The sequence below is a fragment of the Phallusia mammillata genome, chromosome 7, assembly GCF_965637545.1.
Source record: "Phallusia mammillata chromosome 7, kaPhaMamm4.hap1.1, whole genome shotgun sequence".
Lineage (NCBI taxonomy): Eukaryota > Metazoa > Chordata > Ascidiacea > Phlebobranchia > Ascidiidae > Phallusia > Phallusia mammillata.
Window position 1 is genome coordinate 299,204 of NC_137258.1, and position 12,613 is coordinate 311,816.

At 35.8% G+C, this 12,613-nt stretch overlaps 1 protein-coding gene across 1 annotated transcript; it reads right to left on the minus strand.

Moving 5' to 3' along the window:
- Positions 1 to 205: 205 nt before the first annotated feature.
- LOC145237655 (uncharacterized) lies at positions 206 to 10,818 on the minus strand. The gene is made up of 32 exons (XM_080100600.1): positions 10,783 to 10,818; positions 10,625 to 10,664; positions 10,493 to 10,548; positions 9,939 to 10,145; positions 9,620 to 9,755; positions 8,933 to 9,081; positions 8,787 to 8,855; positions 8,485 to 8,719; positions 8,239 to 8,423; positions 8,102 to 8,179; positions 7,818 to 8,009; positions 7,689 to 7,763; positions 7,258 to 7,443; positions 7,130 to 7,204; positions 6,548 to 6,736; positions 6,408 to 6,476; positions 6,132 to 6,332; positions 6,003 to 6,074; positions 5,734 to 5,931; positions 5,530 to 5,601; positions 5,229 to 5,420; positions 5,059 to 5,130; positions 4,808 to 5,002; positions 4,659 to 4,730; positions 4,413 to 4,604; positions 4,249 to 4,320; positions 3,983 to 4,174; positions 3,855 to 3,926; positions 3,593 to 3,787; positions 3,377 to 3,448; positions 1,480 to 1,665; positions 206 to 835 (listed from the first exon to the last, which is right to left on the minus strand). The coding sequence occupies exons 1-32, from the start codon at positions 10,816 to 10,818 to the stop codon at positions 653 to 655; spliced, it is 4,215 nt and encodes a 1,404-aa protein (XP_079956726.1). The 3' UTR covers positions 206 to 652.
- Positions 10,819 to 12,613: the final 1,795 nt, after the last annotated feature.

The window sequence follows — 12,613 nt, forward strand, 5'->3', positions numbered from 1 at the left end:
TTTCCCAAATACTTCTTTAACTACAAAACCTTTTTTATTGAAGCATTTTGCATTTTTGCCAATATTTCTAGGTAAATCAAATACACATTTAAAATTCTAACCTATGCATGTGGTAACACATAGGCTACATGTACAGTACAAAGTCTATAAAAAACACAATATGTTGTTTATAAACATTTTTTTACAGCAACATAATTACTATGTGTCAACATTGGAAAGTTTATTAATAGCTAAGTAAAATTTCAAGAGTTGAAGAACAGACAATGCAAATTCAATAAGCACATACAAGAAATGTCAATAAACTGGTAAGTTGTTATCCTTTTTGCATTATAACCCAGACTTTTTAATATTTCAACTAGTGATATACTTTACAAAAACCTGTGATATGGCATGGAAGACAATTGTTTGCCATTTACGTAAGATTTAAAACCTTTTTTGCACTATATTCCATTTACTCCGGAAAAAGGTACTATCCCTGACCAGTTGTGTTTTACTGGGTATTGACCAGATATTAAATGCAAACTAAACTAGGACAGTAATTAAGTTACAATCATAATATGTACACAAGTATTTTCAATTGGTGGCAACTCGCAAATAAGAATTATAATAAATTGGTTTCTTAAATAGTGTGCCAAAATAATTTTTTTCAGAGTTAGTGAATTTTGCACCCGTCGTCTCTCTGTCGTTCTTCTTCTGCTTGTCGTTCTTCTTCCGCTTGTCGTTCTTCTTCTGCTTGTCGTTCTTCTGCTTGTCGTTCTTCTTCTGCTTGTCGTTCTTCTTCTGCTTGTCGTTCTTCTGCTTGTCGTTCTTCTTCTGCTTCTCGTTCTTCCTCCTCCTAATAAACAGAAAATAACAATAGGCTTTTAAGGTGCTAATCTAATGTTTAAACCTGAATTTATCGTTTGTGGGTTGAATAGCCCAATTTTCGCGGAAAGAGAGTAAAGCGAGTTTACTAAGTGAGAAACAGAACCCAACTAAAACTATTAGGTATTTTTGGCCACTTGAGAAAAAAACAAGGTATGTTAAAACGAACTTGTGTTCAGGGCATGGATGGCAGTTGGTACTGTGTATAGCGAAAAGCATCAAAACGTACGGTAGGCCTACGCAAAGAAAGCAGAAGTACGATACGGCTTCATAGGCAGAGCGTCCCGTACCAGCACCGTACTGGTACGCATACTGTATGTTGAATAAACGGTACACGAGACATTTGTAGAAAAAGTACGTATCGCAATACTTACCGTACTGCCATCCTTGGTTGAGGGAACAAAAACATATTAAGCTGTAACGTGACACCGATCTACTTTGAGTACAAAGTGTTATGTTCTATTTTTTGGCAGACACGTCGATGCATTAGCGCAAAAACGCACGAAAATAAGTGTCTTAGGGTCTTTGGTGCTGTTGCAGTTTAAGCACTCAATTCCAGTGAAAATGATTATAATAAAAATATTATTATTTTTTTTTTTAAATTAACCTTATTACCTCAATAACTTTCGCTACAAACGTTTCTTTAAGTTCCTCCAGTTCTTGTTTTAAGTCCTCATCTTTCTGTGATTTGAACTTTACGTCACAGGTTTGTAAATGTTCTCGAAACTCTATCATCGCCTCCGAAACTAGTTCTGTCATTTTCCTCTCTGCCTCTTGCGGAGTAATTTCTTCGGTGTCAATCTGAAATACAGACAGACTACAGGTTAAAATAGGCAACACTTTTAATATGTTTGTGTGCTTTAATTGTTGTGTCTCCCAGTTTGTAGTTACTTTGCGAGTATTGAGAGACCTCCCGTTAGCTCAATGTTCGCAGGCAAATGCTTAGTTTATTTGCTACGATTGTTTATGGCAGGGGTCATTTAACTATGGTCCTATGCGTCATTTTGTTCGGCCCGCCAAGTTAGTTTTGGTTTAACAATACGTATGGAACATTTTGGAACGTTACAGCTTGGGAAACCCCAAATAGTTTTTAAGATTTATTTTATGGTAGAGCTACTAACACAATAACTCACAATAGACAGTTGGCTAATTTAAATGCAGTTTGTGTGACAAAATATTTACGGTAAGGGCTATTAGGCTTAGTTTGAGGTTTCATAATAATAATTGCAATAAAATCGACTTAGAAACCCAGTTCTTTACGTTAAAATTAGCTTCTAACCTTATTTCAATCTCATTGTTAACTTAAATACTACGCTCTTTGCGCCATATATCGGTATTTAACAGTTTCTTGAATGAGTTTTTGTGTAAAAAGCTCTATCTCATTTTACTCGGTCTTAACAGAATTACAATGCGCAAATACGATCCATAAGCAGTTTGTTACAAATAAGAGTAAAGAATAGTAATTGTGCGTAAACAATCGCCTCTTTTGTTGTAGAACAAATAAACATTGTTTGGTAGAGGGCACACTTCAACATTCTTTTAAATTTTACAAGTTAACAGTAGAACCATCGGACTTAAAATAGTGTGGAAATCGCGGTTTGGTAAAGGGTTCCAAACCTTTTTGTAGTCACGGACCCGTTTTATACATTTTATAGGTCCGCGGACCCCCAACGTAATTTAGTCTTGTTATTTTTTTCGTTTCCGACATTATACGGTATTATACTTTTCGCTTATTTTGGCAGAATTTTAATCAACTTTCACAATCTCTCGATCTCAATAAAGTTCTGTACTGTAGCAGTCAATGCAACGAAGAGGTAAAATTCTAGTGTACAATACTTGAAACAAAGCACAATAAGTTTTATTGTTAATGTGTGTTGTGATGTCACAATGAAGGTAACAATTAAAAGTTTTCCTGATCCAAGGGTTTGATAAACAGTTTGCACTTAGATGCAGGATTGTAAAAACGGTTTGGGAACTTAAAAATATTGAACTGTTGTTAATACTACTAAAAATGTTTGCGTTCACGGACCCCCTGAAACCATCTCACGGACCCCTTGGGGGTCCGCGAACCCCAGGCTGGGAACCACTGTTATAAGCCATGCGGCCCCGATCCTCTGTGAAAAAAGTTTCGTGATAGCTGGTTTTTATAGAAAATTTACCTCATTTCCTAGGTGGCAAGGAGCACTTTTACCCAAGAGATGTATATCTAAAAATGCTAACGGTTGGGGCTTTTTAATATAAATAGCTACAGAACTTAGTTTCTAATGTAAAATTTTCACAAACTTACATCTTAATTCTACACCTCTTCAGCTACTAAGTAAATAATTTAGCACTTTGCGCCACCTATCAAAAATTAGCTAAATGTGGGTGAGGTATGGTGTTAGTAGCTCTACCTGGTTTATACGATGCGGCAACTTCTTACACATTTAGTTTCGTGTTGTGGAAAATTCATTTACTGTTGAGTGATTCCAAACATTTTACTTCAAGTATTTTAGAAAGCACTTAGTTTTACCTCTGCAACTTCGTCCATGAAATGTTGAACAGCCAACTCTTTGGCTTCTTGAATATAGGTTTTTATTTCTATCTAAAAGTTTGAAAATTAGGAAATTTAGGTTTTTGATCTAAACGATTCAAACACTTATCAAAGTTTTTTCTGATGAGTTTTCGTAAAAAAGTTTGAATTGTCGTTCCACGTAAATGTGCAACTAAAAACGCTTTTGTGTTTTACCTTTTGATTTTTAATTTTCTCCATCAACTCCCGCTTCAAATCGAGCAGGGCTGCCTTCGTTTGCTTTTGGTATTTTCGGACATTGAACTGGTTTCTTATGTTTTCAACGCCATCCTCAAATACGTCCATAGCCTCTGTGAGAGCGTCTGATGCTCTGTATTGCGCGGTTTCAATGTCAGTTTGGTCGTTGAGAATCTGTTACAATAAAGAATTTAAAAATATTCGGCTCATTTTCACCCCAAAATTTTCTCATAAATGTAACCTTCAAATTTTCAAATTTCATATGCATGATGGCTGCACTAATGGCGAATTCTGCACAACTTTCAACATGTTTCTGTCAATAGATTTTTGTTTACAAATATGACTGATATATTGTGCGGTGACTCTTACCTGATTTTTATAGTTTTCATCCTTAATTTTTGCAATTGTTTTTTCCATATTGTTTTTGAGGTTGCTACGAACTGGTTCAACCAAGCTTTCCATTATTCCACTTACGCTTGTTTCAAACGTTTTGAAGGCTCGTTCTTTTTCTTTCTTAAAGCGTTTTTTCAACTCTTCATCTTGGAGGTATTGATCGGATATCTGAAACAAGATATTGTATGTGGCGCATAAAAGCGAAACATTGAGTTAAAAAAGCAGAAATATGGTCAAAATACGTCATCGAATCCTTCCTTGAAATTGGCTTTAGCTAAATTTCCGCTTTCTTTTACTCTGATCTCTAGTTCTTTCTGCAAAACAAAATTACCAGATGGACAAAATCATCACAAAGCAAAGTTGGCGCTGCTTAATCTCAAGTTTCTCAGTATAATTCGTAACTCACCGTATTTTGGTTGTTTAAATCAACAGCATGCAAAAAATCTTCCTTCAATTTTTTTTCCAAAAAAACTTGTTCGGTTACAAAACATTTCTTCATATCCTCTGGCCTGTTTTCATTAAACTTCTGCAGTGTTTTGGTTTTCAAATCATCACAAAACACTGAAAGCTCCTCGTTTGGAACAACTTTGTGTAGTTTCTACAAAACAACTTTTGACAATCCATTGTTTTTGAGAAAACGATTGCGACTTACCTCTTGTAGTTGCCTGGCGCAAGAATTCAGCAGTTCCGTTGCCCGCTCTTTTATTTTGTATTCTGCTTGTTTCTGAAATTTAAAGTGACTTCTGAAACTACCTTCCTGAAAAGTTTGCCAACAGCCGAGAAGAGACCTTAGTTTCTTACCTTGTAGTTTTTATTTTCAGCGCCTATTGTAATCCACTCAGATTCAATTGTTTTGGAAAGATCTCCATCGAAGTCCCTAAATTCATACAACTGCTGTCCGGAAGCCTTGGACTTAAAATCATCTAAAGCGGATTCCTTTGACGCATTGTGTTCCACCATAAGTTGATAAATGTCAACGTATCCTCTTGAACACACCTTAAAATAAAGCGTTTTAATTTACACTAACTGCAAGGCAACAGAAATAAACTGACCTGTCGCATCTTTGATTGGTAAAAGCGGAAAGATTCTTGCAGATGTTGAGCTGCCAAGCGTTTTCCTATGATCTAGAAGGGTTACTTATGTTACTTGTTTTAAATAACATTTCCTTGTAATGTGATTATACACAATTTAAGGTTTTTAATAAGAGTTGTGTCGTACAAACCTGTTTGTCTCTGTTGGCCTCATGAATCAGTAATTTGTTTTGTTGTATCAGCTTGACCAATGCTTCTTTCTGTTTTTCCTTGAGTTTATCATCTTTTAGCGAGACGGAGTCATCAAATCGATGTTGGGCTCGCTCCAGTGCGTACTCGTGTAACTCCTCAAAATGATCATCAGGGACGGCTTTTTGCAATCTCTTTACAAAAACATTTTGTGAGTTCTCGACATTATTTGTAAAGAAAACTTATTTGATCTGCTTTTGTTGGCCGTAAAATAAACTAGCAATATTAAAAGCGCAAAAATACCGTGGACATATATTGTGTGTATGTCTGCAAGCATTTGTCAATCAGATTCGACACTCTTTCTACTGTGGTTGCCTGCAAACAAATGGTTGGTAAAAATAAAAAAGTTCTACATAGTTACGAAAATAAGAAAAAAAACTATTGAAAAATTTTAATTCAACTTTTAAACATGTTTGCCTTTGTGAAATAATCAAGGTGAACACAAACCTTTTGTCGCTCAAGTTTAAGCGAACTGTGGTTGTATTGCTTTATAATTTCGTTTTGCAACTCTTGCCGGCATTCATCTTTTTTTGCATCAAGATGTTGAATTTTCTCAACTGATTTGTCAAATTCCTCTAAGGCATCATCCAAGGCATCTTTGTGTTTTTCTTCATGTTTACGTTGATTGGTTTCATCTCGTATTACCTGCAGCAACATTTGTGTTCAAACCTCAGAGACAACAAACAAATGCGATGTCGGGTTTGTTAATTACCTACCTGGTCCATTTTGCGACTGTAATCTTTTGTTATTTTTATGACAGACTGCTTCAATTCCAAAACGACTTTGTTCTAAACATAAATTTGTTTTCTCATTAACATTTATTGTGAAATTAACTTTTACCGCACTTTTGATTCTTCGTTTTGGTACTGTAGGAATTTCAATTGGTTTTCAAAAAATTCCTTGAGTTGGGATTCGAAGATTTCTTTTTCTTCGCTAAGTGTCTCACTGTTCCATTCTGGGCATTTTTGCAAACAATCTTCCGCTGCTTTACGGCACTGGCAATGGAAAGCCGCCAACGCCTCATCACTCAAATATTCATTCAGTTTCTGGACATAAAGCCGTATATAGCAAAGCCTTGTTGCCAGTAGCCTAATATTATTTCTGGTATTTTACACACTTACTGATTTTTTGGCTTTGTATTCATCTTCTGCTTTTTTCATGTTTTCGTGCATTATCATTTTCTCTTTTTTCTGCGATTTGTATTTTATTTGTATTTATGTTTGCAACAGCAAAAAATAAAAAAGTAAACAACTTATTTTACCTTTTTTTCATCGAACTGCGCCTTATTTTCATCATCATACTCCTTAATACGACGTTGCAGTTCATTGCGGTATCCATCGCAGAAACTTTTGTCAAATTCTTTTGACTCTTCATCGAATTTATCAAAGGCTGCTTTCCGCGCCGTTTCGAGTTTTTCTTTAAACTCGTTTCGATTTGTTTCATAAACGGCCTGTGAAAAGTAATGGATGTTATTTGAATAATGAATAAAACAGAAATAAAAGAAACGGAAGCAATACAAAGCATTCCGTCACCAGTTGTTGACAAGCGCCGCTAACTGACAAAACTTGAAGCAATTTAATCCCATGGAGAATGAGCTGGCGGTTTTTGTGAGAATAGAAAAGAAACTTTAAAACACCTAAACGGGTTAATACAGAATATTTCTTGGTATAATTTCGCTATAGCTATTATTCCATGTACCAGTTAAACTTGGGGGTAATCAACAATGGTAGTGGTAAAAAATCAAACTGGCTTTCAGCAGCTGTTATGCTTGGACCCATTTTGTACTTGGCAAAAGTACTTGTGTACAAAAACGCGTCAAAGGGTTTTATTGCGTTCAACTTACCTTTTGTGACATTTCATCTTTGAAATATTTGTAGCTTTTTTGCACCAACAGTTCTATCTTCTGCTTGATATTTAGCTAAAAACGTGTTTGGGTTAGTTTCGATTGAATTACTGTTTTTATGTAGGTACTTGTTTAAGGAAATTTGTGTGTGACGTTTCCACCAAACAACGCCGAATTTCATCCTTTAGATGGTTGCGGTATCTTTCCTTCATACTTCCGCGGAAATTTGCTTCAAATTTGTTAAGTATTTCAGTTTCAATTTTCGCACTTCGCGTTTCCAACTGCTCGTGTTTAAAAAGCTCAACGTGCACGTTCTGAAATGTTATGGTTTTATGTTTCACCAAACCGAAATTTAAAACGTCGAACTGGTTTGGGGAAGCCATGGCACGTCAGGAGCACGCTAATGTTTTAAAACAGTCTAAATTGAACCGAAAGTATTGTTTATTTGTAAAAGGCCGTAACTTAAGAGAGCGTGTACCAATTTAACTTGTGTGAAACAATATAGAATCAAATCTTTGCTACATCAATAAAGTTTATCCGTCCAACGTAGTTGCCAAACCTGTTCTTGTAGTTTCTCTTTGAATTCTTGTGCAGCTTCTTCCACATGCTTCTCACACAATTCGGTTTGTTTTGTCTAGAAAATTCCGAATTCAATTAACTGCGCTCAGTTGGTCGCTGAAAAACTCACCATATTTTGTTGGTTTTCCTGTTTAAACACCAGCATGTGTTGATTTAGTTTATTTTTCAACTTCTCCTGGAGGCTGTCTATAAACGTTTGCTCGCCAAGCAAAACACGTTTAAGGAAATGCTTTAACACTTTTTCTTCTATTTCTTTGCCTTTTGCATCGATTTCTTCATCCTCCATGTAAGCGTTGGGATCCTGCGAAGAAAAAAGTAAATCAACATGCAGCACGGGTAGACCATCACTGCTTATCGTTCACGAATGTCCCTTACCAACCAACTGCAACTTACTTTTAGTTCGTCCCACTGCTCTTGGCAAAATTTATCACAGTCATCCAAAGTTTTGGTGGCGGTTTGCTCTGCAGCGCTCTGCGAATATGCTTGGGTAAACTTTAACTGCATATCGATATTTACGGAACAGTTTTTACCTGGAAAAGGGTGCCAATGTGTGGGACGCTTTTGGAGTTGAAATCTTGTAGCAATCCCGTAATTAGGTCAATCATGTTCTGACCAGTAGCCGGTTTTCCACCGATTTGTTTCAATGCTAAGTTTTGCGGGCAAAATAAATTTTTGGCAAGAGTGTTCAAATACACTCTGAACATTTTTTCCAGTTCTGAAATTCATTGATTAATACCTTGCTCAAAAAATCGCTTTTAAGTTAGTCTCTAACTTACTTTGAGGTTCAAACTTATTGTCACCATCTTTTCTTTCAGCAATTTCCTTTCCAGGATGCGGCATTAGAAAGCACTGAACGGTTTCAAACGAAGCCTTGATGTGTTTTCTGACGCTAGTTAAATCCTCGCTGGCACCATGTTTGATCTCTAATTTTTTTTCCAACACTTTTTCTCCTCCCTCAAATCCGTAGTCTGTGGATTGATGAGGCCAGTCACGGACCAAAAACAACAAATTCTGAAACAATCAAACACAATATTAGCTATAAAGATAGGGCATACAAACAGTGAACTGTTTTTGCTACCTGAAACGGCTTCTCGTTTTTCCTTGAACTTGCGTTTTTCTGTAAAGCTCGTCCATAATCTGTAAACAACTAAGGAAGAAAGCGAAATTCGGTTGGTTTCTGAAATATAGCTTAAAAAACACGCAATTGTGTTAACTAAACTTTACCTGAAGATATTGCAAGTTGTCTTCTTGTATTTGTTGTGAAAGATTGTAAATCTGCATTGAACTAATCAAAGTGCTGAGAGCAAATATGGAACTACATTGGGTCACCGAACTTTCAGAATCAAACAATCCTTGTGTGTCCATGAGAAAGACTGCAACCTGAATAAAGATGATGTGAAAAGTTTTTGGTTGCACATCCGCCCCCAAAACTGCAGGGAGTCGAACCGCTTGTCATATGGGTTCCGGTTCGGTTCTGGCAAATTACCCGGTGTTAAAGATATTTAACAATTAAGACACCAGTGACCTGTATCAAAGAGGTGTATTTAGTGCTGGTTAACCAGGTTTGGTTCTATGGGTTTAAGGTTGTCTCATTCAGCGTCGCCAGATTGTTCGTCACAATGAAATGTCTATACAATGATCTTAGTCCTTTTGTTTAAAAAAGTAAGTGCTGTAAGATTGTTTTAATTGCATTTACGTTGTATTAAAGATGCCATGTAAATATATTGGTCTATTTGAATTGTTGATATTAACACTTTTACGAACCGGATTTAAGTTTTTCCTATCAAATAGCGTACAAGCAGAGAAAGGTGGCAATCTGACTAGAGCAGTCTTTTTAAATCGTTTGCGCAAAAACTATTGTACACAAGGAAGAGTTTTTTTATATTACGCAGGTCTTCAAAAAGCATATACCTTTTTTTCCTCGTTTATCTTTGATGACAAAAGGTTTACTGTAGATCAAAATTCCTTGTGTGTTCGCTTCCATTCCCCCCTTCCACGAAAATCCTCCAAAATTTTTATTTGCTGCATCCATCCAGTTGCTTTCAGACTGTTAAATATTGAAAGCTGACAATCAGTGCTACACAGAGATGTAGGTCGGAAGGGTTTGGGCTCCCATTTCAGGCCTGTTTATAATTATGGTTCGAAAAGGCACCAATAAAGCAACATTGTAAGAGTATTACGGTTCTGACACAGATAAAGATTTGTTATTAACTTATTTTGGAAATATTACCTGTTTGGTCTCAAACTCTTCCAAATATTTAATAAACAAGTTCAGCAAATACGATTTTCCTTTTCGGAAAGCTCCGGAGATTGAATAAATCGCCACCGGCATGTCTTTCACGTCTTCAAAGAGATGTTGCAGTTTGTCCTTTGTAACTCCCTTTTCGTCATCAGGGGAGATCAGAATCGGCTCCTCATCTTTGCCCAAAACCCATTGCTGATATAATAAAATGTTTGTTACGTTTTAAAATACTCTGAAGATAACCATTTTGTATTAGACATTACCTTGATTTTACTTCCGGCTTTCTGCAAAATAGGGCAAAGTAGGTGAAATTGAAATTTGCTAATTAAGAATACTTTATGCTATGAATTTTGGTAAATTGAGTTACGAAGACTCTAATTTGCAAAAAAATCAACAAAAATGCAGATTGTTAAGGTATAAATTACATTGGTGTTGAAATGTTGTTCATGCACTGTTGCCACTGGCAGGTCACTAGCCAACAAGTAAAAACAAAACTAACGGCCCCTCTGTGTAAAAGTTTTCGAGTCTAAAATTTGACTGACCTGAATCCAAGCCGTCCCCTTGTTAATTGCTGCTTCTTTGTCGCCTTTTAGATTTGCTGCACGAAATGTGTGTTTTTATTTAAACACTTGAACGAGCATTCTTATTAAAACTTAAATTTTAAAACATTTTACCTTCTTGATAGTTTGATGATCCTCTATCGACACTTGTGTCCTGGGAAAAATTTTCAAGGTGCCAATTAAAAAGGCTTCATACACCTGAACTATTTATCGTATGTAGTCCAGTTTTTATGCGCTACGTCAATACGGAATTTCGGAGAACCTAAACTTACCCTTTTGGACTTGTCTTTCGAAGCATTGTAACTCATATTTTACTCTCCAGTCACCCAGAAGGTCTGCAAGTTTTTCAACACTTTTATTGATGGTTTAAGCAATATATAAATGGCTCCAAAAAAAACTAAAGGGCGGCTGGAGGGTTTTTCATGTAGAATCCCGGTTTTTAAATCTGTTCTCGACCTCTGGTTTTGTAATGCAAAACTTTCAAAACAATTTAACATTTGCCCAAAAATTATAAAAACTAAGTTATATGCTATGCGAGTGCAAACGTTTTATTTAACAAATAATGCGAATGGTAATTTAGACCAAAAGCAAACAAAAGTTTGTTTAGAATAATTCTCTTTGCGATGTTTGATCAGTCGCAGGAATTTCTTGATTAGTTGGGAAACAAAACATTCTGAAGAGCTGCTTTGTGTTATAGTTTTCGAATACAAAAGAACACTTCTGTGTAGGTGGTCTGTAAATTTGATGAACCCATAAACACAAGGTGATATAGTTACAAGCGTCGGGCTTAAATTTCCGCTGTCCTTTGCGTCGGGCTTAAATTTCCGCTGTCATTTGCGCCGGGCTTAAATTTCCGCTGTTATTTGATCATCAAAATCGCTTACCGAGATACCACAACAAGTTTTACATTGTTTTTTTCTCAATTTTTTTGTTAAATACAAAACTAAATTAAACTTTTTGTCATAACTCAAAAATATGGGTATTTGACCATTTTATTGTTGCATATATATTTTACAAACAAACACTGGACGTTTTTATCTTGAAAGCAAAGTTGACTGGCGAAACCAAATTTTATTATGATCTGCATTAAAAAAATCACTTGTATTAAGATCTAACATTTTCTTACTTTAATTCTGGATTTGCTGTTTAAATAAGTCTCAATACCTCCAACTAAGTAATGTTTGCAAAAAAGGCGTTTGCTAGAAAAAATATAAGTGTCAATCAAAACAACGGTAATAATTTGTTGATTTTTCTAGACAGCTGTTTACTGGTAAAACCCTGCAAGTTTTTGTCAAATCCTTCTTTTTGTTACGTTTCTTCCAGAACAAACTCGCACCTACATCTGTCTGAAAGCAAGTCCGTTGTGACAAACAGCTTTGGTTCCTCCTATATTTGTTCGTTTCCATAGTTGCTAAGCGACAGCGGCGTTGTACCCTGAAGAGTCACTACAACTTGGGAACATAGAAACTCAGCATAAAAGTAAGATCGAAGCAAAAATCATTTGATTTCGTTTTTAGACTAAATTATTATCTAATTTTTTTGTTTACTTTGTAACGTTTTCACTTAAACCTCGTTTCCGTTTCTGTCTGTTGTTGCAAATACGGAAGTGAGATGGACGAAAAAGGAGAGAAAGCTTGCTTTGTTGTCGTTGCTATAGTATAGACCAAGAGTGGGTAACCTACCTCCCGTAGGCAAATTTTGACCTGCCCGAAACCGCACTCAAGGTTCAAATTTTTTTATCAGGTGGTATAAACTATTAACTTTAACGTTCAAATACAAAATTATTGTTTGTACGTGTGCTTTCCCTAAAACTGTGTCACAGAGTTTTTGTAACTTAGTTTACTGTGTGAGTGGGTATGATTGTTAGCATCCTAAGCAAACCTGTTCGAGGTTAAAGTTTGAGCTAGCAAGTAATGTATAATGCACTTAATATTATACATATTCACATCGAACAAATACGAGTTAAAGTTGAGTTTGTCTCCACTCTTATGTTGTTGCATGACCTTGATTTTTGTCCGTCTTCCCAATATTAATAATTTTTGGTCGGCGCATGCAAAAGGTTGCCCACCTTTGCCATAGACGGATGGGTTTTTTAAACTCTTT